Source organism: Monodelphis domestica, chromosome 2 (genome assembly GCF_027887165.1).
Source record: "Monodelphis domestica isolate mMonDom1 chromosome 2, mMonDom1.pri, whole genome shotgun sequence".
NCBI lineage: Eukaryota > Metazoa > Chordata > Mammalia > Didelphimorphia > Didelphidae > Monodelphis > Monodelphis domestica.
In genome coordinates this window covers 150,678,213-150,705,176 of record NC_077228.1, presented here as the reverse complement: position 1 = coordinate 150,705,176, position 26,964 = coordinate 150,678,213, and the positions used below count along the sequence as shown (strand labels likewise).

The 26,964-nt window shown below is 40.3% G+C and overlaps 1 protein-coding gene across 1 annotated transcript; it reads right to left on the bottom strand.

The window, feature by feature from the left end:
• Window positions 1-10: 10 nt before the first annotated feature.
• On the bottom strand, window positions 11-26,615 carry ZP4 (zona pellucida glycoprotein 4). The gene is given in 15 exon segments (XM_056814628.1): window positions 11-199; window positions 732-884; window positions 959-1,135; window positions 1,680-1,738; window positions 1,741-1,814; window positions 2,061-2,158; window positions 9,562-9,660; window positions 10,564-10,625; window positions 11,024-11,135; window positions 11,137-11,201; window positions 11,764-11,868; window positions 11,949-12,065; window positions 12,357-12,416; window positions 12,419-12,516; window positions 26,473-26,615. Coding segments are annotated over 15 exon segments (1,611 nt in total).
• Between the last annotated feature and the right edge of the window lie 349 nt (window positions 26,616-26,964).

Genomic DNA, 26,964 nt, shown 5'->3' with positions numbered 1-26,964 from the left:
GATGTTTGGGCTATTTAAAACCAGGACTGGGTCTAGACACATAATTCAGTCGCTCTAAAATACTCTGTTCCTTTAAGAGTTTGAAGCAATGGGAATAAGGATATAGCTTGAGACCCTTACTATGTCCCACAGGGTAGATTACTGGGCAGGAATCTGCACCTGATGGCTGGCAGACAGAAGCATTGCAGTGGAGATATACCTAGAGAGAAATCCATGACTAATCACTTTAAGCCCGCTATTTGGGGTTTATTACTAATAAAGGTATCAAGGAGTTGCTCAAGGAGGTTGTTTATGCAGATTGAAATGTCTCAGAAATAACTTAAATCCTGCCAAAGCTAAAGAGAAAAATCAAGACATTTGAGTACCTACTGTTTGCTGAGACTGGCATGGGCTGAAAAAAGATTCTGTTTAGAAATTTACTTATGGACTTTATACTATAATAAAGATAAGAACTCTAATATAAACTATTGATTTAAGCACTGTGATTATATATAATCTCTGCCTCTCGGGTATCTATATACCTATACACACATCTACATAAAATATCTACTGATGGGGATGAAGAGTAAGAAGATTCTTTTGCTAATCTGGGCAGGTTTATTTAGCTGCAATTTGTGGGTTATCCATATGCTCTACTTTGAAAGATGAAGTGTGAGGTTAGGTGTCTAATAGGTAGTTAGGCTTATTTCTTAGATACAAGGCCATGTGCAAGGGAGACATCTTAGCGGTACCATGAGTGCCTTGTTAGAAGGAGAGTCTACAAAAGTGAAGGTACTGATGATGAAACACTTATAGGGAGAAGGAAACCATAGTGCTGAAGGTTTTTGCATGGGTACCATCTTTGTCTAGTAGTGATCTCCTCCATAGGGGCAGCTAAAGGAATGCTGAAGAATCAGGGCAGATGCTTTTCCCACATTTTCAGGTCTGAAGCCTTCAAGCAGGCACTTGCCCTATTCACTAGGATGGGCCATTGTATTGAATGCAGAGGATTTGTATTTGGGGTTGCCCAACAATGGTGCAGAAGAAGAACCAGGTCTGGGTCCATTTTATGTAGGATCTGAATCTCCACATGAACTAGTTCCAGAAGTAGCTTTCTCAGTGGATAGTCTGTAGTCATATAGTAGGACCTATAGTGCTCTTTAGTAAACAAAGAGTCAGAACTTGATAAAAAGTCAAATCTTATATTGGATGGAGTACTGGAGTTGGGAATCAAGAAGACCCAAGTTCAAATCCTGCCTCAGTAACTTGCTAAGTATAGAACCTTGGACAAATAATTTTACTTCTTAGCCTCAGTTACTCAATCTGTAAAATGGGAAAAAAGTGTCTGCATCACAGGGTTGTGATGATTAGATGACATATGTAGAGTATTTTGCAACTTTAATAGTTACATAAATACTAGATATTATGAAGAGCTAAGAGAGATAGTTACAAAATGTTCTGAGCAAGATACTAAAATCTAGAAAGCTTCAGGCATAAGCAAAATGTTTTGTGAAACAAGTTCTTACAAGTAGTTTATCTTAGTTTTAGAAATTAGTCCTCCTCATGTTCCAGCCTGGACTCATAGCTTCTGGATTCTGCATAGAGGAGAAACAGAACCCTCCTCAGGTTCTCTGTGTGTGTGTGTGTGTGTGTGTGTGTGTGTGTGTGTGTGTGTGTGTGTGTGTGTGTGTGTGTGTGACTTTATCTTAAGCAATTTGCAGTTTCAGAGTGAGTGGCCCTGGCTTGGTAAGAGGAAAGATGGTAGGAGAATTGAAACCTAGATTCTTGCTGGAAGAATGTTGCCTCTTAGCCAGTAGCCATAGCTGACATAAAGCCTAGATGGAAGAAGAGAGTCTTTTGCTAGTGATGGGTCACTCTCTTCTATGAAATGCCACTTTAAGAATTTTATGTAAATGTTCTGAAAATGGAATCCCTTCAGAGGGATTCCTTTGTTTTCTCTTTACCAAAAGTTTTCGGCAGAAATATACCCCCAAAATTACTTACTTTAGGGTCAGAGAACCTTTGTATTTGCCAAGACCTCCCAACCCCCAACAAAGTGGATAAATTTAAAAAGATCATACCTGAAGATGCTGTCCCTAATGATTGACCCATGGGACCAGTTTCTTTCATCCCTAGATGCCAGTTGCTCATCCTCAAATATTGTCTAGTTGCCAATCATCTGAAATTGATGGATAAAGTCATTTCCTTATCAATTTTTGATAATTCTTAGAATTTGCTTTCTTCTTCTTCTTTTTTTTTGCATTACTCTTTTGTCCAAGTCTTGTTTAGAAGATACACAAGCCAGAGGCTATGGAAGGTCTTCTTTAAACCTAACCAGTTTTAAATAACCTAGAAAGTTTTGAAGTAATATAGTAAGAAGCAGAGAACCAACTTGGTCAGCCTTGATTCAGAATTAATTTTTAAAACAACCATAAAAGGAAAAATTCTAATAGATGTAATGATGAGTAAATCCTTATAGTGTATATGTTTGTAAGGATGATATTAGAAAATAAATTTTGTTTTATTAGTTTAGAGATAAGTAGTAAAGTGGCTGGCTTGAGAATTTGAGTTTGAAGCAGAGCTGAGAGAGCTTGTTAATTTCAACTGCTGACAGTTATAACCATTTTTTTCTGTGTCAATTACTCTCTCTGGCAGAGAGAGTAAAAAAAAAAACACCCTCAGAGACTCTCTCTCTCAGGGCTGGAGGAAGTAACATCTTTGCCTCTGTTTCCTGTTAGGGTCCGAGTGGAAGATCACCCCAAGGAGCACATGGAGACAATGCAATTCAGGCAAGGGGAAGTTTATTACTAGCAACACTAGGAGAGCCCAATCAAGGGGTTCTGAAGAGGCAGAGGCAGAGTGGAGTTTATATTGGTTAAAGCAGTCATAGTTGAGCTACTTGATGGGGGACACCTGGAACATTCTGTTAATGATGATGATTAGTTTAGCATATCAGGTGGGTGATGTTGGACAGACATGAAAGGTGGGTAATTATGTGACTACTGGCCTACTGGGGTCCTGTAATTCCTGGGACCTTGCCCAGAACATTCCATTGAGGGACATTCTGTTGTCCCTTACAGTGAGGGTCAGTTGATTTTTACCACATAACATTCCCCACTTCTGGTTGTTCATGATGAGGAATCTTACTCATGGCTATATTGTTATTACATAGCTTAGGGGGTTGGTACTATTGCCTTAGTACCATGAGCTGGACAAGGTTGATGTGATCTTTAACAAACCAAACCTTTGAGCCTAAGGAGCCTTTCGCTACACAGGGGGTCAAACCTGAGGACACACACAACTATTGGGTGCCTTTGGGTGGGAGAAGGTATTTATTGTTACTTGGAGTCACGAGGATGTGTGACAAGGAAATCACTTTAAAAGACTGATATATATTAATTTAAGGTCGCCGAGGAATTCAGCTATGTAATTCCTAAATGAAACTCAAGTCAGCAGTCAACGTGACAAAAATGGAGAAACAGTCTCAGGGGCCTCCACCTCCAGCCTCCTTCAGAGCAAGCTTCTCAGAGCACCACCTCTCAGAGCAAAACCTCTCCAACCCTCCTCAGTCCTCAGACCCCTCTATCTTTAAGGAAACCATCTCAGTTCCCTCCCCTCAGTTCTCACATCTACCAATCATTGTCCATGTCTTCCCTGTGCCAATGGTGGCTCTAGCTTAACCCAGGACCGCCCAGAGGTCTGTGGCTTTGCACATGTCTGTTGAAGGTCATATTCTCAAATAATTAAATCTTGATCTTTGCTGCAGCCCTTCCTAAATCCTGTTAGGACTGAGCAGGGTGGAGATTGTAAGTTCCAAGACCTGGTTCTGTCATTCCAAGTATCTCTATTGTATCAATTCTAAAATCAATCATGACTCAAAGAACTTCCTGTTCTATGCTTAAGCATAGGTCAAAGCCCTTTCCATTGTTCAGCAAAAGGTTTCTGTCCTAAAGTAATCTTAAGTAGGGAGGAGAAGGATCCTTCTTCTCTTACTATCAGTAGGAAATTTTTTCCAAGTATGGAACTTTCCAATGGTGAAATTTCCAACATTCACAAGTCTAAGAAATTTTAAGGTTTACACATGTTAGGGAGCAGAATAATTTCCCTAACAATAGTCTGACCGAGTTTCTGGTGCTACAATGCCCATGTCATCTCCTCTCTCTCCAAATATCTAGGGGAAAGGGGGTGATGGTCTCAGATTTCTATAGCTTCTTCAGAGCTAAGAATGGTTGTAGAGTTGTCCCTGCCTACTGTTAGGAGAGAGGTATTGGCTGTAGCCAATGTCCAGGGCTTCCGGCTGGAATAATTGCCAAGGTTAACAGGGAGAGAAAGGCTGCAAACACAGGGTCTTTAGGGGCCTGTCCTCAGTGAATGCTTGGGTCCTAGGTAGGTGGAGACCTGCTTGGAGATCTGAAAGATGTCCAGCAACTGCTTTCCCTATTGGTAGACAGGTCACAAGGGGGAGAGTCAGCCCCTAAGATAGACGTGTAGAAACCAGGACTGGGGCAAAAACTGGAATACCAGATAGAAACAGGAACATTAATAGCAATTGGCATTACATTTTTGCATTTGGGTATCTTAGCCAACAGACTTCTTCAGAAATCTTCTGACAGGAATAGATCCCTTTAGGAAATCGGATTCCTGAGTTGTTTGCAGAGTTGGTATATGGTGTTTCTGTCAAAGAATATCCTTTTGCAAAATACACATTAACTATAAACATCTATAACAATATTTTACAGATGAATTTCTTTACCTCAGATTTTGGGGGAAATTCAAGAAAGCTGTGAGCTATATTTCCAAGCTTAAGATCCAAACTTCAACTGGGGTAAATTAAGGCTACAAATACAAGCCATCTATGAATAAACTTCACCTACTTCTCAAAGTATGTTCCCTAACAATTTAAGAGTCTTCAATTATTAACCTAATAGGTTGTTTGAGGAAATGGAAACTTTAATTTTACAATTTGCATTATGTGCTGATTATGGGAATGTCTCCAAGGAAAGGCAGGGAAAACATTTCCTCATGTCCCAAGGGACACATAGTGAGGGCTTCATGTTCAGGCCAAAGCTATCACTGGCTCATGTCATCATTGTTTCACTCAAGGATTAATAGCCTAGATGGTCAGAAAAGGTCCATTCCCAAGAGAGCCCAGAATATGCCTCTGTAACCATCCCAGGACTTTCTCTATCCTTGTGTACTTTGTCACCATTAGATCCAAGAAGTCTTCTTCTTCCTTAAAAGACAACTCTCACCCATTTCAGCTGAGAGAAATTCTGCTTATCAGCCAATAAGAATTTCTATATACCTCTAGCAAGCTTTTCTGATTATTTACCCTCTCTAAGGATTCCTCAAAGCCTATGAGTCTACCTTATAGCAGCTATCCTTATATATTCTGGCAATAATTTACATATCACACTTTAGTCACAAAACCTGAAATAAAGAACATGAGTGCTGAATTAAGTAGCTCCCTAGTAATATAAATCAGAGCTGTATCATCTCTTGGACATAGGCCATCTGAAAGACTAAGACAAGGCCATATGGGAATCACTTCAGAGTAACTGTCCAGAGAAATTATAGAATCATATGTGATTTCCCCACAACATATAATAATTTTAGAAATTATCCCTACGTCAGGGATCCAATTATAAGAGTAGAACATCTATCTGTTCTCTTTCACCTCCCTACTCATCTTTAAGACCTATCACTCAGTGGTTGTTAACTCTGTGAGATCCCTATTTCAATCCCTAAGTATCAGTGTGTAACAATTATAAGCACTTCTTTCTCCTTCCTGTGTGCAAGGAAGGGGTTAATAGCTTGTGAGCAATTATCCTAAGACTGCTTGGCTGGATTTAGGTTTTAACCTTGTCCCATCCTTCTTTAACAAGTGGGCTTAGCTTAAAATTTTGAATGTATAAACCCTCTTCATGATAATTTACTCTCAGTGGATTATAGTTTGAACTCCACAATTTCCAAATAACTTTAAGTCTTTTAGTAATCTCTCAGTGTGTAACCAAACTGAAATTCAAAGCATTTACCTGCACTCCTCTCAAACCTCTGTCAAAAGTAGAATAGAACCTCCAGTTTAGTCTTCTTGTAGCTCAAAACATTAACACATACCTGATTAAATTTCATCAACATTATTCCAATTTATAATTTGTTGTGCCTATTTCACACTAGAATTCAAGCCCTTCTTGATTTCAGGTCAAATTTCTGGTCAAATTTGTTTTGTTAAGGACATACAGTTTGCATATCATAAGCCCTTAACCTTTTTAGGTGGTACAAATATCATACAAATGCACACATAATTTATATCTGAATATATGTTCATCTCCAGATCACAAATTCCTTTCTATGCATTTTGCACATTTTAAAAATAATTCATATAATCTTAGTCAAAGAAAACACTGTTTAGCTCATTACTGGTATTATTAAATCCTATGCACAGATTACCCACTTTAAAAACTTTTTGTGTCATATGAGTACTTGTTGCTAGTTCTGACAGCACATCCATTAAAATAACATCTGATTTGAAAAATCCCAAGTTTAAATTCTAGAATAAGTTCTTCTCAACAACATAACAACTCTTTCTGGATGACTTTTACATCTATTAAGTAGCCCATACAATTTCTGTCCTCATAGAATAAAACATTTCTTCTCTGTCAGGCTGGCTATCAATCACATTTGGATAATTCTCAAATTCACTGAACCCATTATACATTGCAAGATCTAACAAAACAAACTTCTAACCATGAGTTTTTGTGATCAATAAAAATCTGGCTAACATTTCACATTTAATTGACAAACAGTAATACATGAAATTACAATTGAATGATATAAAAATCATTAGCAATCCTCCCAAGTTGTATGTATCAACCCTTAGAATTAATCTTTCGGATGGGGAGGGCCATCGTGGAAGAAGGGGGGTTGTTCTCGGAGGAGGGGTAGGCAGCAGAGGCAGCATTGGGAGGAAGGGGGGTGGGACTCAAGGATCTACAGCCACACACAGGACAAACTTGTTACCCTTCTTCTCCCAGCTCACCAATCCCTAGAGAGAGCGAAGATTTTCCTAGGCAGAAACACCAAATCCTCATCAATTGTCCTAAAAATCCACACAGGCCACAGACTTGTCCTCCCATTCCAGCCCACCCAACCCCAGCTCCCACCATCTAGCCCATCTGGCTCTGAGTGGGTTATACCTGGGGCTAGGGAAAGGCTCCTCTGAGTGTCAGTGGAGCAGAAAGGACATGGCAGGGTGCCAGCCCATTACTCCACTGGGTTTTTGGCTTAACTCCTTTTCTGCTGACCAAGAGTTCTACACCAGTAGCTAGAGACTGGGAAGAGAGGAAACGTAGGGACATATGGGGTTAATGGGGGGGGTCCAGGGGTGGTGACCCTGAAGGGGGCAACATGGGAGGGGTTGGGGCCGGTGCCTTGGCCACCAGGATGGTAGAGGGGTTGGTGGCCAACTCCAGGGGACATACCCAGGGAGGGGAATTGAAGACCAGGTCCTGCCAGTTCAGGATATAGGGCATTTGATCAGGGACACAGATAACAAAGAGAACAATATAGACAAGGAGACAGACAGACAAAAAGACAAAGAATTCTCTTGGGGGTTGGAGCTTGCTCAAGGCTCCAGGCCACCTTCCAGGTGTCCTTCTAAAAAGACCCAGTATCCCTTTTACTTGTCCTGTACCTACAGTGCACAGTGCCCTTTTACTTAATCTGTGCCCATAGTGCGTCCACTATGGAGCTTCCTGGAATCTAACTCCACCAGGTACTCTAACCCTGAATCCTAAACCTGCCAGGGACTTTAACCCTGAATCTGCCAGGGACTTTAACCCTGAATCTGCCAGGGACTTTAACCCTGAATCTGCCAAGGACTTTGACCCTGATCACCCCCTTATTTCCTGGGGGACAGAAGGACTCTAACCTCCTGAAGTTCCATAGAAGGCCTCCAACCTTCTCAAGTACCAGATATCTGTCTCCAAGCTTTCATAGGACTCCCTTTCCACCCGTCTAAATAGACTCACATCCCGGTTTTCCTGACCTGGTCCCTCACGGGAAACAGATACTGCAATAATCACCAGTCCACACTCACACACTAAGTGGAACAAGACCACTTAGCAGAATTGAGCTTAGCTTAGGTCCCCTCGTATAAACGCCAAGGTGGAGAGGCTTGCCAGACCACTTAGCCATATGCCCTAATTCCATGATCTGTTCCCCATCAGTCACAGTCACACAACCAATTACACAGCACAGACACTCAGCTCACCTCAGGAGAGTCACCACGAAAGTTGGGAGAGAACTTCCCTTGTCCTGGTGGTCCTCAGGGGGTCATTTCCTTTGTGGATGAGCCCCCATATGTTTGGGTCTGAGTGGAAGACCACCCCAAGGAGCACATGGAGACAATGCAATTCAGGCAAGGGGAAGTTTATTACTAGCAACACTAGGAGAGCCCAATCAAGGGGTTCTGAAGAGGCAGAGGCAGAGTGGAGTTTATATTGGTTAAAGCAGTCATAGTTGAGTTACTTGATGGGGGACACCTGGAACATTCTGTTAATGATGATGATTAGTTTAGCATAATAGGTTGGTGATGTTGGACAGACATGAAAGGTGGGCATATCAGGTGGGTCCTTGGACAGACATGAAAGGTAGGTAATTATGTGACTACTGGCCTACTGGGGTCCTGTAATTCCTGGGACCTTGCCCAGAACATTCCATTGAGGGACATTCTGTTGTCCCTTACAGAGTGAGGGTCAGTTGATTTTTACCACATAACACTGTCTGAGGGAAAGATCTGAAGGAGCTCAGTGTTTTCCTTTCCCAACTTGGGAAACACTATTGAATATATCTATTGTGGGTTTCTTACTGTTTAAATATGAGAAGACCAAAGAAAAAAACCTGGTCTTTGGTTTCTTGTTGAGACTCAACTGGATTCTTGTTGAGACTCAACCAGCTAGCCTTTGCTTTTTTTTATAATTTGAAGGCAAAGTTAAGATTTATAAGGATAATAGCAGTAGTTTTATTTAGATAGTATAAATTTGGGTTGGTCAGATCAGGGAGGATTAATATAGCCTGTGAAACACAGGAGAAACAGTTCCTTGCAGAACCTGGGAGTTTATTTGGGTGGATTTAGAATCCCTTAGAATTAGAAATCCTTTATTTATCCTTATATATTTCAATAAATGGTTTATGTTTATAATAAGAGCCTCTTTAGTGGCCTTGTACCTAGGCCTGAAGGGAAGTTCACATTTGAACTTCACTTCATCATTGAGTATACTTTTGATTACCTCTATCAAAAGTATCCAAACAGTTTGAACCTGATTGGCAAGTTAAACAGTTTTGAACCTATATATTTTTAGTGTTTCAATTCAGGAAACCTGTCCCAAGGGAGGTTCTAATGCACTTTTTCTAGTCACCATTTGCTACTCCTTGATTTTTAGCAAAATTGACCATAAAGATACCTTTAGGGGCATGTCCTTTTGTTCTTACTCTAAGTCAGCAGTTCTGGGCTCTTCATTGGGGCTTTCCAATATAGCCTGAGCCTACAGAGCTAACCTGGTCACATCTTTAACCTCTCACCTATACAATGGTGCCACAGGCAGAGCCTAGGAATTGAAAAAGGACAAAGGTGTTAGTTTTCTTCCTGGGATTACATTTAGCACAAATGTATACAAATTCCTACACATACATATTTTATTTACTTGTTTATACTTATAAACCCTTACCTTCCATCTTAGAATCAATACTATATATTGGTGCCAAGGCAAAAGAGCAGTAAGGTCTAGGCAATGGAGATTAAGTGACTTGCCCAGGGTCACACTAGGAAGTTTCTGAGGCCAGATTTGAACCTAGAACCTCCCATATCTCTAAGCCTGGCTCTCAATCCACTAAGTCACCCAGCTGCCCCCCACAAATATATTTATATGCGTGGCAGAAGTTTATTAGCTGAGACGCTAAAAATAAAACAAAGTGTCCAAGTGAAAAAGAAATAGGTTTCCTAAGAGAGGGCAATAAATCTGGACTCCTCTTAGGAATGGAAAACTTCAAGTTTTGAGAGTGACCCTCATATATAGTCCAAACTTATGCTAGAGATACAGTAATTTTCAGATATATTTATACTTACTTCTTAGCCAATGGGCGGAGAAAAAAAGTTACAGAATAAAGGAGAAGTGCAGAAAGTTAAGGGTGTGGAGGAGTTGAAAAAATAAATATAATTCACAGTGGGTTATACATCCTGTGCAGTCCTTTTAGGCAAAATTTTTACAGGAAAAAACTTGACTATTTTGCAGAAATAATTGAATACTTACTCATCAAAATTATAAGATGAATGAATTGCCAAAATACCCAAATTAAGAATCTATATCTACTAATGATGTAATCATGGGGGTAGGGGATTTCATATTCACATATACATACATGGATATATGCTTTTATTGACACATTTCTTACATCTTTCAATCTTTATTTAGGATGGATATATGTATATGGAAGTGATATAAAAAACAAAGGCCCAGAAAGTAAGATTATTTTTAAAAAAGAGGAAAGGATGATTATTCCTTGAAAGGAATCTTCACAATGTACTTTAGTTTGGACAGAAAGGTTATCTTCTGAACTAATACAAATGCCACAGAATTTATGTTCTACTTTATAAAATGGATATAGAAATTAGCACTTTAATTATATCTTGGTAATTGTCACTAACTTGTAGGGAAAGCTAGTAAAGAATTTATTCAGTGTTTACTATGTGCCAAGCACTGGCAATATAAATATAAGAGAACAAGATATTTTCTTGTTCTCAAGGAGTTTTATTCCCAAACTCCAAGGAACTAAAAAGGGGGGAAAAAAACTAGCAGGAATCTCTTTGAGGTTTCAGAATCTAATAAGGGTGAGAGGTGGCTCATATCATCACGGAGATGTCACATGGAAGTGACAGTTCCATATTACTTTCCATACCCAAATAAATGTTATGGCTCAAATCAACTGACTTTCCTAGGTTAGGTTACAAGTATTCTTCTCTCCTTATCTGGTTGTAACTAATTACCTTTAAAAAGAAGCAAAAGTGTCATGTTTCCACCGTAGCGAGGACTTACAACATCTTCAGAGTTATGGCGACAGCCTAGGTGCTCACAGTCTCCTTTGGTGATGGATGGATGGAACAGCACAGGATAGCCTGTCCTCAGTTTGGACATTACACAGGTCACCCCCTGAAGCGTCTTGAGCTGGGTTCAGAGAGAAGTGAAGTTATACAGATCTGTACTTTAGAGCATGATTGGAGGAATGTTTAGAACAATTAGTCTTAAGTTGATTACAGGTTTATTTTCTACTGTTTTTTTTTTTCATTCAGGGAACATCTGGGCAAGTTTCTGAAAACCCTCCAATCACTAAGCACAAGTACCCTACTGCAGACAAAAATAGAGGCTGCCTCCAGTGAGTGCAAGGATGTACCTATGCTTAGCTGGCAAAGCAGAGAGTTAAGGATGGGGAGAGAAAGCTACTCCCAAGAAGTTTAGACTTGGGATATGTTTCCCTTTTCTACCATACTGGATCCTGGAAAACTGAGGATCATATAGTACTCTCCAACATTGATTTGGCCTCTGTTAGATGTTGTTCATGGAGCAAAATTATTTTTTTTATCCTTAAAGCTAGGTTTCCTGTATCCCCAACTGACATATTTTTATCATCAAGAGAAAAAGCAGAAATGAAGCAGACTTTTCACACCTCGACCCCAAGCTGAATTAGAGTCATCTTGGTCTCTTTAAACACAGATCCTGCAAATTTTACCTGGAAGGGTAAATAAACACTTGAGTACCTTCACCTAGTGAACAGCCTTATTCCCATCAGTATCTAGATCAGAGACCCCAATAAGCATTATGTATAATAGGTATCCTGGAGAGACAGACAAGCCAAAATAGTAAATAAACAGCAATGCTGTGAATACAAAGAGCCTCACTCTCAGCTGGCCCCACTCACCCATTTGGTAACATAACATCCAGAATAGAAAGCTTCAAGCTGAATGGACTCAGGTGAACTGCAGGTTATCCAAGTCCCACAGATGGAATCATTTCAGAGAGTGTGCAGCATCCCTTTGTCATCTGAATGAGGAGCAACTTGAAAGGTCAACACAGGAAAGTTTGTTGATAGAAGAGGTTCACAACTATGCAAAGGACAGAGGGGTTAGAAGAGAGAGAAAGGAAGGGCAACATCATGAAAGAGTCCTTGCCCCATTGCTTAGAGTTCAGATACTCCTTTGTTTTCATTAGACTTTTAAATTACCCTGTTGAACTGGGGAGGGAGGGATGGTAGAGAAGAAAGAAGAAAGGCTAGTGGAATCATAGTTTTGTGATCAGAAGGAAAGACAGTAGTTTTTGCTTAACCAATCTTATCCCAAGCTATTAGTCCAGGGTTCTTTCCATACTGGCTTAGGAGAGGGATAAAAACTGAAAACTCCTTAGTCCATAAGACAATGTGCCAGGATAATCCCAGTCTTTGGTCTTGCCCAACAAAAGATAAGAGGATAAGAAATAAAATCCACAGCTTTGCAATGTAGTCTATCACAGTCCTTCCCTTTTATTCTCCTCACTCTTCAAACTTCCTCACCTCTAAGAAGGACTTTTTATCCCCAAATGAGGGGCTGTGTTCCAGGTGCACACTTTGACATGGGCACTGTACCCCAGAAACCCAAGGGAACTATTATCAGGGAAACTCCCTTGCCTTTGCATCCTTGTGACTCTTAACCTAGAAACACCCAATGACCCCACCTAGGGTCCTGAGATGTTTACCCTCTTTTGTCCTCTAGATTTAAGATGGACAAAGAAATGAATCTTTATGCCTCCAGGCAGGCCCCAGTCATATTACCACCTCACCCCACCAAATGCCTGAGGGACTAATATTCTAGGTCTCTTCCACACCAGGACATAGCATCTAAAGAGTATATAAACCCCATAACTGATGTCATCTGTGGGACAGCCTTTCCATCCATGCTGTACCCATGGAGGAATAACCTTTCCATTCATGCTATCCTCCCAAGGAACTGCTCCCCATCTTGCTGTTCTACCTTGCTATCCTCCTGACCACTCTCAACATTACTTTCTAAATTAATAAATCTCTTTTTTGTTTTTAAGCAAAGTTTTGGAGTCTTGCATGCTTGCAAAAGGTATCCTTCCCGAACCCCAAGGGTATCCTTCCCACCCATAACAACTTCATCAGACATCATCTGGGAAACCTATGGAGCCTCTCATTTCACAAAATTCATGGTTGCCCCCTCAGGGTTTGCTGCTGAGTTTGGCCACATGCTTCACAATCCATCCTTCCAAGAAATGTTTAGGGACTTGGAGAAACTTTGCAATTCCTTTTGAGGACTTTCCTAGTGCTGCTTAGTGTAGCATCCATTCTGGTAAGATTCTAATGAGAAATCAACTCATTTCACCTTTAAATGAAATTACTCCACCTGTATCTGCTGAAATTGGAATCTTTCCAAGCCTAGATAATTCTCTGTAAAGTTATTCTCAAATATGGAGTAGGGTCCCTGCCTATGTGGAATCTTGGTTTGAAGCTCTAGGTAAGATTTCGGTTGTTTTGCTCATTTGGAACAATTTCTAGCTATAACAGAGAATGCTATAGAAACATTCTTTGCTGAATTCAATTTCCTTTCCTGAAGAGGTTGGACTGTGGGATTTCCAAATCCTTTTGAAATGCAAACCTATAATTGACTAAAGTGTATAGTTTTATAATGCCTCTTGACCCTGTCAACATGGAAATATAGAGATCCCCAGTTTATTTGAGTGTGGAAACCCCAAGTTTTGACCTTGTCACAGGAGAGGTTTCCCCTGAGGGAAGGTCCCTCTTCACCAGACAGTGAACTTCCTGGTAGTTTGGGTGGGAGCAGCTAATCCCTTTTTCTCCCCCCTAGGCTAAGGTCCATTACCAAGGTGGCCCAACACTGGGTTTGGTCTTTCCCTTTTGTGTCCATTGTAGGGCAGCAGCCCCTCACTGTTATTCCTGTCTAGAATTCCTCATTTTCCTTTCTTATCATTGTAAAGTCAGTCAACTGTCCCTCTCTCTCCAAGGCCCCAGGTCATCTAGTGTGGTATATAGGTTCCCCAAGTTCTTTTATTCATCCATCCTGAGCCCTTGGCACTCCCAGGGGCCAATGACCAGGGCATCTTGACTCTGTGCAGTCTTGGGAAACAGCTCGGTTGTTGTATTAGTAGCACTAACCCCTTTTCCCTTGATTAAAGAGTGATTTTGACTATTGTGAATCTTGAAATTTCTCAGACTTGTGAATGTTAAAAATTTCCACATTGGGGAATTCTCCATTGGAACAATTCCCTACTGGGAACATTCACCATTTTGACAGTGAAAACTCTACCTGGATCAGAAATGGGAGGACCTCTGCTCCACCCATACTTAGGACTGCTTTGGGGGAGAGAACTCCTTGCTAAACAATGAAAGTACTTTAACCCATACTTATAATGAGGCAAAAAGTTCTTTAAGCCATGCCTATTTTTAGAATTAATACAATGGGGTGCTAAGTACCTATTAAAGGTCAGGCAACTTGTAAACTTGCCCGGAGCAAAGAGGTGAAAACTTATTCAGAAGTTTTTTTCTGGTACAAACTTACTAAAGGGATTAATTGACCCAGCAGTGTTTTTAGAATGAGTTGTCCTTTGGAAAATGTCTACTGTGATTGGCAGATGGAAGAACTTAGGGGAAGTGACATAGGAGAAAACCCCCTATATAAGAAAAAGCAGAATCTCTTGAAAGATAATTCTTTTGAAAAATCCTTTGGAGAATCTCTCTTGAGAGAGGCTCTGGAGAAGGGAAGCTCTTGGAGGACAATCTCTAAGGAGGTCTCGCTGGAGCTCCTCTGAGGGGACTCTGTCCCTCTGGAGGCTCTTGAGAGAGGCTCTTTGAAACAGTCTCTGGCTGGAAGGCTCTTTGAGGAGGACTCTGGCTGGAACTCTCTCTAAGGAGACTATGTCACTAGAATCCTTGCTTAGACAGACCTTGTGGTGAGTGATAAAAGACTGACTGATCTCTCTATTAAGACTCAGGTCTAGGCCATGTTGACTTAAGGCCCTTCATACTTATTTCCCTTTTCTCTCTTTCTCTCCTTTCTTTGATTCCTCATTGTATTATTAATTAAATTCTCTATAAAACCCAGTTGACTTGGGTATATTCATAATTGGGAATATTTCCCTGGGGACCACCTTATATTTGATTTAAAACCAAGACATTGTAGTGAAACATATTTTCTGCGGTCAAAATTTATTCACCCACTCTTATATCTATCACAATTTATATCTTCAACTATTTTAACTCACTACAGTTTACAACCTCAATCATTTTAACTCTTACAGTTTATGACCCCAACTCTTTTAAATGCCACAGTTTATGGCAAACTCTTTTAATTATAACACTATTTAATAGTTCTGCGTTTTTTCTAGTTGACAACCCCAATCATGTTACCCAGATCTGAGTCCATTTCTCCAGATGCAATTCTCTCAGGGAAGAATACCTCTCTTATTTTGTAGATTATTCCAGTTTGACATTTCTTATGCACTCTTGTTTATTTTTATTTGTTCTAAAGTGACCAACAATCTTATCCAATAAATTCTGGGAAAAAAACACTTGATATTCAAAATAGGTCAATTAGTTACACTCAATGATCAAAGTTAAAAATACTAAAGCATTTATTAAGTAATTCCTTGTGCTAGTCATTGTGCTAAGCCCTGGGAATACAAATATAAGCAAAAAGAAATACAACTCCTGCCATTAAGGAGCTTCCATTTTCATGGGAAAGACAATCATAAAAGGAAATTTGAAAGGAGGGGAAGGAGAGGGAAAATTAAAGGAGATGAGGAGTGTGAGCTGATGAGAAATGAAGAAATGCCAGACCTGGGCATTTCCTTAAATGAAAATTCTTGGGACAGTCATACAGTTAGAAGGAGGATCCCCAGGGGCCACCAGAGTGCTTCTAAAATGAGAGTTCTAGGGCTAAAATGATCTTCCAGGATGAAGAGGTTTTGGGTGCATGGTAGAAAAGTCCAGAGGAGAGCAATGTGGTTGGGAATGCGTAGTTTTGGCAATCCTTCTCATTAAAAATTCTGAGTGGTATAACAAATATAATGGTCCCTTTTCCAACACATCAGGAATTATTCTTCCAATAAATCGATTGCCTCCAGGACTACCATTCCTCCTCCAAGAATGTTCATGTTAATGAACTTGAAATTAGCTTTTCCATCTTTTCATTGATATGGATATTTTACCTTCATGATCCATTTAGATTAATTCTCACCTAATTATAGTTCTATCCATAGACCAATTATGTGGGTCAGAAAGAGAGGCAGCTGATAAAGTGGATAAAGACTTGGATGGAGGAAAACTTGCTTTCAAATCTGGATGGAAACTTGTTGACTGTGTAATCCTGGGGAAGTTGCTAAACCATTTGGGACCCCTTTGAAATAGGAATGATAATGCTAATATACCTCCCAGGATTGTTGTGAGGTTCAATTGTGAGAATATGTGTAAAATACATGGAAACTCTTAAAGAACAATATGTTATGGGTAGCTTTGTGGCTTGTTTGTTTTTTGCTGTTTTTTTTTTAAGTTTTGGAAATTTTTATTTAATTAATTAATCTAGAATACTTTTCCATGATTGCAAGATTCATGTTCTTTCCCTGCTCTCCCCCAAAACCCCTCCCATAGCTGATGTGCAATTACTCTGGGTTTTACATGTGTCATTGATCAAGACCTATTTCCCTATTATTGATAATTTCATTAGGGGTGATCAAGCATGTGATCAAGCAGCTGTTTTTCTTCTGTGTTTCTACTCCCACAGTCCTTTCTCTGGATGTGGATAGTGTTCTTTCTCATAAATCCCTCAGAATTGTCCTGGATCATTACATTGCTGCTAGGAGAAAAGTCTATTACATTCGATTGCGTGTGGATAAGTTGTTAAGAGTGCCAGGCCTGGAGATAGGAGTCCTGCATTCAAATCTGCATTCAGACACTTCCTAGCTATGTAACCCTAAACTAGTCACTTCACCCCAATTGCCTAGCCCTTACCACTCTTCTGCCTTGTGTGGGATTTAAAATGGTTGAGGTCTTAAACTGTAGTGGTTAAAATAGTGGAAGATATAAATTGTGATAGATATAAGAGAGGGTGAGTAAGTTTGACTGCAGAAATATGTCTTGGGTTTAAAATGAAATATAAGGTGGTCCCCAGGGAAATATTCCCAATTATTCAAATACCCAAGTCAATTGGGTTTTATAGAGATTTTAATTAACAATACAATTAGTAATCAAAGAAAGAGAGAGAGAGTAAGAAAGGAATAAGTATGAAGGGCCTCAAAGCCAATATGGCCTAGACCTGAGTCTTAAAAGAGAAATCAGTCAGTTTTTTATAACTCACCATAAGATCTGTCTAAGTAAGGATTTCTAATGACACCAGGCCAGCAGCATCTCAGCTGCTTTCACCAGCTCCCTCCTCCATCTGAATGTTTCAGAATCAGTCTCCTCAGAATGAGTCTCTCCAATCTGAATGTTTCAGAATGACTTTCCAGCTCTTCCCTGAGCTCTTATTTTTAAGGGCGAAATCTTCTCTGTCACCTCCCCTAAGTCCTTACATCTACCAATCACTGTAGATGTTTCTAAAGGACCGCCCATTTTGAATTCACAGCTGAGTAGTTTTAATCTCTTTAGTAAGTCAGTTTAAAAATGCTGCTGTGTCGACAAATTTCATTAGAAAAAACCTCTGAATAAGTTAGCACCTTTTAGGTTTAAATAGTTTACAAGTTGCCCCACCTTTATAGGTACTTAGTATCCCATTGTATCAATTCTAAAACAGTCATGACTCAAAGAACTTCCTGTCCCTTCCATAAGCATGGTTCAAAGTACTTTTCATTGTTCTCAAGGAGCTCTCTGTCCTAAATCAGTCCTAAGTAGAGTGGAGTAGGGATATTCCCAAGTCAAGGAGCCCCCACACTCAAGTAGAGTTCTCACCATCTGCTAGGGAAATTTTTTAAAGTAGAAGATTCCCCAATGGGGGAAACCCCTAACATTCATAAGTCTGAGAAATTTTGAGGTTTACACTTGGAACCAATACTTAGTATCACTTCTAAGACAAAAGGTAAGAGTTTTGCTTTTTTAAAATGATACTAATTTCATGAGTCTGGGTATTTCTAATTCTCTAACTGATCCTATATTCCCCCACCACACTGCCTGATTTAGGATGCTAGCTTTAGAGGTAAAAGGTAGATCATTTTGAAATCATCTTGTCCAGTTTCATCAATTAAAAAATGAGAGAGTAGGCCAAGGGTGTGCTAGAGCCATTTCTAATAGGTTTGCCAGAAGATTATTTTATCTTGGTCTTCAGCATAGATTAGCAGTCTAGATTAGGGCTTCAAAATGAGGCTTTGATTATTGTTTTGGTGACTGTAGACTTAAGAAAGTGTTACTAATGCAGATTAAACTTGAAAGTATATGCATAAATCCTCCCCCTTCTCCAGAGGCCAAGTGTTAAACATTTAGTAGCATAATCCTGACATAGTTTTGACACTTGCTCAGGTTCACACAAATAGAAAATTTCAAAGCCTGGATTTTGAATGTGGGTCCTCTGACTCCAAGTCCAGCACTCTGTTTTTGTCTAGTTGTTTTTCAGTGGTGTGCAACTCTTTATGACCCAGTTTGTTTTTTGGCAAAGATAATGGAGTGGTTTGTCATGACAACATGGAATCTAGGAATCCCAAACTTGTTACCTAGTGAGATCTGATGAACCCCAATTTTCAGGACTAACTTGTAGATTGGAGACCCCAAAGCTTATACTTGTTCACTGTTCCCATGGGAATCCCCAAGTTAGAAGTTTCAGACTGAGTGGGGGACCCTCAGGGAAATGACAATCCTGATTGGGTAAGATAAGCATATGCTAAGGACCCTCTTTGTTTTAGGTAGTCTCCCCTATTGTATTAGAAGCTTTCCCAGGAAGATCCACACCTGAGCAGGAACCATCCTTCAGTATCATTTGTAAGCAGCCTCTTCTCTTAAACCCTAGCCTCTAGCTATGATTCTTTTCCCAAGCTTGATTGTATCCTGTGGGTGTAGTTTGAACACTCCCATTTTCCTTGTAGCTATAGTGATGTCAATTATCTTTTCATGCCCCTGGATTTCCCAAATGGTATACAGGTTCCCCAAGTTCTTTTGTTCCCCCAAGTCCATCCTGAGTCGGTGGCACTCCCAGGGGTCAGTGACCAGGGCATCCAGACTCTGTGCAGTCTCGGGGAGCAGCTCTGTTGTCATAACCTAGTAGCGCTAACCCGTTTCCCCTTGATTAAAGAGTGATTTTGACTATTTAATAGTTCTGTGTTTTTTCTAGTTTTTTCTAGTTTTCTAGTCATTTCCTTCTCTACTTCATTTTAGATATGGGAGACTGAAGCAAACTTGGTTAAGTGACTTCCTGGGGTTGGCATGGGGCATTGCACCCCCAAATTATAGAGATATTTTAGGCCAAACTGTAAACAGGAATTTCCTTTGCTCCCTTGCATTCTTGTGACTCCTGATAAGACCCTGAGAGGAATATTCTCCTTGCACTATCCTTTAGATTTGAGATGGACACAGAGATATACCTTCAGGCTATGCCTTGATACCATCAGGTCCTATTTCAGACATTCATCTGTCCCCTAAACTGTGAGGATCACCCCCTATGTCTTCATTCAAACCTCTCCCCTCCCTACCATGCCTCAGTGCATACCACTCTGAGAGTCATGTCTCCACTCTTGTAAAGGGTATAAAGACCCCAGACTTGATGTTCTCTGGAGGCAGCTTCCCATCTATGCTATCCTCCTGGCCGAATTCAACATTACCTTCTAAATTAATAAATTTCTCTTTTTATTTTTAAGATAAGGTTTGGAGTCTTGCATTCTTGCAAAAGGTATCTTTCCTAAGCCCCAGGGGTTCACCTCTGCACCCCACAACAGGGTCATGTAGCTAGTAAATGCCTGAGGCCAGATTTGAACTCAGAGAGATGAGTCTTTCTGCTTCCAACTCCAGTGCTCTATCTACTGAACCACCTAGCTACTCCCAGTACTCTATGCATGTTATAATTGCTAAAAAGGAGATCTTCCCTCTGGGTTGTGTATTGTTGTAGAAAGGTTGATAGTAATACTGTTCTGTCCGGTTCTGATTCTGATTCCAAGGACACACACACATGGTAATACGATTCACAAGAGGTACTTTTATTCAAGCTATAGCCTGAGTCTTCACAAGAAGTGAAAGACCCTGAGCCTTTCTTAGACCAGGCTTTTATAAAAGGAGTAAGGGAAGGGGGGTTGCCCTAAGATGTAGGCGCCAAAAGGAAAAACATATCAATCTTAATCTTTGGTGCCCAGATGTTCAACATATGGTCATGGTGACCTAGGTCCGGTCATTGAACCTTGAGAAAACATATCTTTGTGAAACCTGAAGTCTTGAGATAACATATCCTTGTGAAACCTGAGACAACATATTCTTGTCAAACCTGGGATAACATATCCTTGTGAAACCTGGCATAACATATCCTCGTGAAACATAAATAAGGATAAATCAATCTTAGTTCTTGGGATAAGGGGCCCATTAAGGGTTAATCTAGAGGGCCAGTTCCCATGATATCAATTTGTTTATTCATTCCCTACTTCTTTTTAGGAACAATGAAGAATCCTTCTCATGGGAATGGAGTCCTGGTAGGGGTATTGATGTCATTTAAGGGTAGATATTGTTGTCTTAGGACCATGAGTTGGACTGTGTTAATTCACATAACTGGACCAAGTGATTGAGTATACTAGACCCAAAAGCCAGAAGGAGGATAAAAATGGCACAAGGTCCTACAAGTGAGTAGATCAGACTGGTGAGCCAGGGGATCTCCCGGAAGACCTGCTGATACCATGGTTCTCAAGGAGCGAGGATTTTTGTCCCTAGTGTCTAGCCTCTTTTTAAGTTCAGCCAGGGACTCCCTAACTATACCCGTGTGGTCTGTATAGAAACAGTATTCTTCCTTCAATGCCACACATAGGCCACCTTCCTGTTGGAAGAGGAGTGTAAAAGTTAAATTACTTTCTACTGATAAAAATATTATATTTTATGAGGTTTATTAAAGATTATTAGAAATCAAGGATAAAGAAATACAAAATAAGAAAAGCACGTGCTTAGCCCATTCACATTTCACTTACTACATCTTGCATGCCGAGTAGAGAGAAGCATATGCTTAGAAGAGGAAGAAGAGAGCTCTTGGGAGGCAGAGAGCTCTTTAAATACTAAATTGTATTCTCGCCCAGATGGAGACTCAGGTGAGATTATAAGGAATTCTGGGAAGTACCAAGGACTTCTGGGGATTGAAGTCTGGGGTTCAAATCTCCTTTTTTACATCTCTACCCTGTGATCCTATTGGGAAAACAGTTTCCCCAAAGGATCATGGATACATAATCAACTTAAAGATTGCAATAATTTGTGGATAAAAGGAAAAGAGAACAAAACCAATGATTACTAGGCACATTGACAAAGCCAGTTAGGGGGCAGTCCCCTTTGGCATAAGAGTATACATACAAAACAAATGCATTCAAACCCCACATCCAAAGTTCATTCTTGATCCTTCTCTTGTAGCTTGTGGTCTGTGGAGGCATCTTCATGGTGTCTTCTCCAAACAGTTCAGTTTCTGAATTTGGAGAGGTATCATGTTTCTTAACCTAAAATTTCTCTCTCAAGGAATTTAAACTTTTTAATTTAAAAATAATAACAATTATACACCGCCCCCCTCCACCCAGAAGAGGGCGATTGAGAAACACAGGGATCACTTAGGGATGCATGACTGAGTTATGAGGTATATGAATCAATTGGTAAGAGAAATAAAAAACACCAAAAAAATCCAAATAAAAAAGAATAATTTCTGGATGAAATATAGACTATCAAAGGCTTATGTGTAAAAATTCTAAGTAAAGGAAAGATAAATCTATAACAGGTCCTTGAATCAGGGACCAATTAAAATGATATAAACAATTAAGCATTTACCCAGTCAGTAGTCAGGAAAACAGAAAGTTGCCACATTATGAAAGACAGAAAAGGGACTAGATTATAGGAGACAGGAGCCAAATTTGAGATAATCGTCTGTTAAGTATTTTCACAAAGAGTGTGGATACAAGGAAGGCCTATGTCTTAACATATGTTAAGCATCGCAACATCGAGTCTTCACACTAGGTTCAAGTCCTTTGTATTGGTTTAGAAGTGCATCAATCCCATTGGGATTGGTTGGTCTCTTTGACCTTGTGTTCAATTGGCACTGTGCAGGTTAACTTTGTGCTTCTTTGGTCTTGTGCAATGACTCTTTTGTATATCTTGTCCAAAAATGAGATCCATTTCCTCTTCATATCTGGCCATGATCCACTGTGAGTACAAGCAAATGAATTTCACAAGGTAACAGTTATATTTTTTATAAAGAACAGTAGTACAAATATGTAGGTATCAATATCCCCAAAATTCTCAATAGCCTAGTTAATTACAATAGCAAACAAAAACCACTATCATTTTTAACATAAGTTGCTGTATGGAATTTTTAAATGACTATGAACTGATGGATATTTGTCACAATTTTTACAATCATAGCAAATCTTTCCACCTTAGCAAATATATTTTTAAACAAAGTAAAACTTATTTGGGTCTAGAACATCATCAACAAATCTAGTTATTATTAAAAAATGTGGCAGAGGAGTCTAGGAAAAACCCAAACCTCTGTACTGTTGATGTTGGGTAAAGTGAGCTGAAGAGTTATAAATGAGAGAGATGCTCCACTTTTGAGAATCATCCAGGGGTACTTATGCCCTGGGATTAACTTCCCAGCTCCTTTGGTATGAGACTGTGATGTCCCATCTGTTCACATTTTTATAAATGTGGGAGGTGGGAATTATAATTGTATTTCACTTCAGTTACTAAAATGGACCTTACCTTCTGTTAGAAACAGGCAAAATGACCAGCGTTGTTGGAAAAAAAATATAAAAATCATGTCTAAAAGACCCCTTAAAATCAATTTGAGATATTTAGCTCATTAAATTTTTCAAAGGTTGTTATACAATTGTAACGAGTTCTGATGAAGTCCATTTATCCTCTTTGTGAGAATTTACAAATTCAAAAATAGAAAAAAGGCTGTTTTTATATGTGGGCTTATTCAACAATATTTGTTCAGTATAGTTACAGGGGAAAAGCAACTGAATATAATAGTAGTTAAAACCCAGTATATTAAAAGGATTCAGTGTAACAGAATAGTATTGAATGCATTAATATATGAACTTAAAACCAACAAAATTAAATCTTAAACAAAACAATTAGTAAAATGCAATAAAATACAGAGATTTTTACAAAACATTGGTGTCTGAAATGCCTTAAAATATAACCTCCAGTCTCTTTAGAGTTCATTTTTTTAGTTAATTATCCATTTATATGCCTATTGTCAGAAGGAAGAAGACTGGTAAGGGGTAGGCAATGAGGTTCAAGTGACCTGCCCAAGGTCACACAGATAGGAAGTGTCTGAGGCCAGATTCTAACCAAGGACCTCCCATCTCTAGGCCTGGCTCTCAATCTACTGAGCCATTGAGCTGCTCTCCCATAGTGAGGGTGGGTTTTTGGAATCTCAAAGTGGGCCAAAGACTTTCAGGGAGCTGAATTTCTCCCCTGCATCTCAGGTGAGATAAGTAAAAGAATCAGTGCACTCAAAAGATATTGCTTGAAATAAGCCATGCTTGTAATCAACTTCCTGTTTGGAAAAGTCTTTTCCTTCTCCCCTTTCTCCCCCCCCTGTGGTCCCCTGCCACCACATGGAGGCTAATTGTAGTCTAAGGGGAAATCATCCCTGTTTTTACCAACTGGTGTTTGATTCTGAAGACAGACACAAAGGGCAGCTACCAATAGCCTGGGTCCTGGGGCTGGGCCTGGGGTGATGAGTGATCTGGCTCAGGACCAGAGCTGGGGATGGGGCTGGGCCAGGTGAGCCAGACATGGGCCAGGAGCAGGAGCCAGAACTGGAGCTGGGTCATGTTAGATTTAAAATAGTTTTGAGTGTTAAATAGTTGTAGATAAGAGAGTGGGAACCATAAACTGTGATAATTAAAATGTTTTGGGAGCAAGGGAAATATATAACAATTATGACCACTGAAATATGTTTTCTACTGTGTCTTGGTTTTATATAAATATAAGATGGTCGCCAGGGAATATATTCCCAATTTATGAATATGCCCAAGCCAACTGGGTTTTATAGAGAAATTTAATTTATAATACACTGATTAATCAATAGAAAAAGAGAGAAAGTAAGAAAGGAATAAGAATGAATAAATCAGTCAGTTGGTTTTATCACTCACCCAAGATCTCTCTAGGTAAGGCTCCTCATGCCAACCTCAGGCTCCACCTTCAAGAGAGCCTCCTTTCAAGAAATGTTCCAGAGAATTCTCCTCCTGACTCCTCCTGAGTTCTCCTTCCACAGCCTCCTTCAAGACCTCTCCAGGAGCTCTCCCTCCAGGACCTCTCTCCTCTCAGACTCCTTCAGAGCAAAAAACTCTCAGAGCAAAACCTCTCAGAGCAAAAACTCTCCCTTCAGAGCAAAACCTCTCAGAGCAAAAAACTCTCTCCTCTCTCCTCAGACCCCACTATCTTTAAGGAAACCATCTAAGTTCCCTCCCCTCAGTTCTCACATCTACCAATCACTTTCCATGTCTCCCCTGTGCCAATGGTGGCTCTAGTTTAACCCAGGACCGTCTGGAGGTCTGTGGCTTTGCACATGTCTGTTGAAGGTCATATTCTCAAATAATTAAATCTTGATCTTTGCTGCAGCCCTTCCTAAATCCTGTTACTCTAAGTAGGGTGGAGATTGTATTTTCCAAGACCTGGTTATGTCATTCCAAGTATCTCTATTGTATCAATTCTAAAATCAATCATGACTCAAAGAACTTCCTGTTCTATGCTTAAGCATAGGTCAAAATCCTTTCCATTGCTTAGCAAAAGTTTTCTGTCCTAAAGTAGTCTTATGTAGGGAGGAGAAGGATCCTCCCATGCCAAGGGGTTTCACATTCCAATAGAGTTCTTACTATCAGTATGAAATTTTTTCCAGTATGAAATTTCCCAATGGGGAAATTTCCAACATTCATAAGTCTAAGAAATTTTAAGGTTTATAGTCAAGCAGGTCCAGAGAGGCAATTGGGGATAGCAGGAAGCAAGAGCAGGCAGCAGGAGCAGAGCTGACCAAGAGGCTTTTCTGAAAATCCTTGAAGGAACATGGCTTAAAAAAAATCTAGGCAGTAGCTATTAAAAGCTGAACTTAGTCACAGTAGAGAAAAGATTTAGGAAAGTTAAGAAGATTAAGGGTATTTTGTCACAACGGACATAGTCAGTCAAAACTGTAAAAGTTAAATTAGTTTCTACTGATAAAAATATTGTATTTTATGAAGTTTATTAAAGATTATTAGTAATCAAGGATAAAGAAATACAAAATAAGAAAAGCACATGCCTAGGGGCTGATTAGCCCATTCACATTCCACTTACTACATCTTGCATGCTGAGTAGAGAGAAGCATGGGCTTAGAAGTGGAAGAAGAGAGCTCTTGGGAGGCAGAGAGCCCTTTAAATACTAAATTGTGTTCTTGCCCAGATGGAGACTCAGGTGAGATTATAAGGAATTCTGGGAAGTACCAAGGACTTCTGGGGATTGAAGTCTGGGGTTCAAATCTCCTTTTTTATAGGAGGTCAAGACCTCTGTGATTCTGAAGCACCACCTAGGAGAGGGATGTCAGGAATTGTTCCAGGGCATCAAGAGATTTCTCAATGCACCGTAAATCCTCGTTTACAGCCCTATGTAAGGTCCTGAGGTCGGTGCAGTGGTAACTAAGGAGGTTATGCCTGTACCGACCCCTGCCAGTCCACATATGGTGGCCAGTGTTAATGCCAGAACAGGCTCCCTCCAAAGGCGGGGGTGTTTGTGTTGCTCCCAGTAAGTCAGGAATTATTCTCCCAGGTGTTATAGGACCCTGGGTAGGATAGTGACCAAGATGCACACCTCTTTGTTGTTAGTTAAGGTAGTGGTGGCCACACAGGGGGTAAGGCCAGAAACCATGCAAGCCCAGTGGGCACCTTCTGGGGGAAGATACCAAGCAGGGGAGTCTGTGTGGACCTGGAAGGGGAGGCATTGTGGCACAAAGGAGATAAGGGTAGAGTTTCCAATACAACCCCCTTGGCCTGAGATAGATTGGAGGGTCAGGCTGGCCTTTTGATGCTCCCAATCACAAATGTCAGGCTGATATCTGTGAAAGTATTATAAGTAGCATTGTGGGCTATAGCATCATAATAGGGAGGGTGGGAATCTAAATAGAGTCAGAAATCAGTGGTCATATTTGGGAAGGTATGGTTCAGGGTCATATAGGCTGCTTCAAGAAGAGGTCATAGGGGGTCCATAGGAGCAGGGTTGGGAAGTGAGGTAGGATAGGCTAACCTGGGTAGGGGTAGCAAGGATGATGGAGGTGAGGGGGACATAGGTTTCTCAAAGGGGGTAAGATCCAGGGGCAAGGAGGTGGCAGGGGCTGGGGGTAAGGAGGCGACAGGGGCTGGGGGTTGGGGAACTGGATTGAGTCTCATCAGGTATGAGGGGAGGGTTAGGGGTTCTTTTTTGATCAGGATAAGTCCCCCGGATCAGTTCCTGATGCATATGCCCTAAGACCCCAGGTTTTCCCTTGGAGACAACCCTGGTCCTGGAGATTTAGGATGCTTATATTCAGGGACCGGCAGTCCCTTGCCACCTCTATCAGTCTGGCATAGCCCCTTCTGGTAGTCCAAGGGAATCACGCTACAAGGATTACATCCCAGAGGGGACCAGGTTAGGAGTAATGTAGGTATCGGGGACAGGGGCCTGCCAACCATTAGCCAAAGTTTCACACCCCGAGTAAGCACAATAAAATTGATTGGGAAAATTACAATAGGATAGACC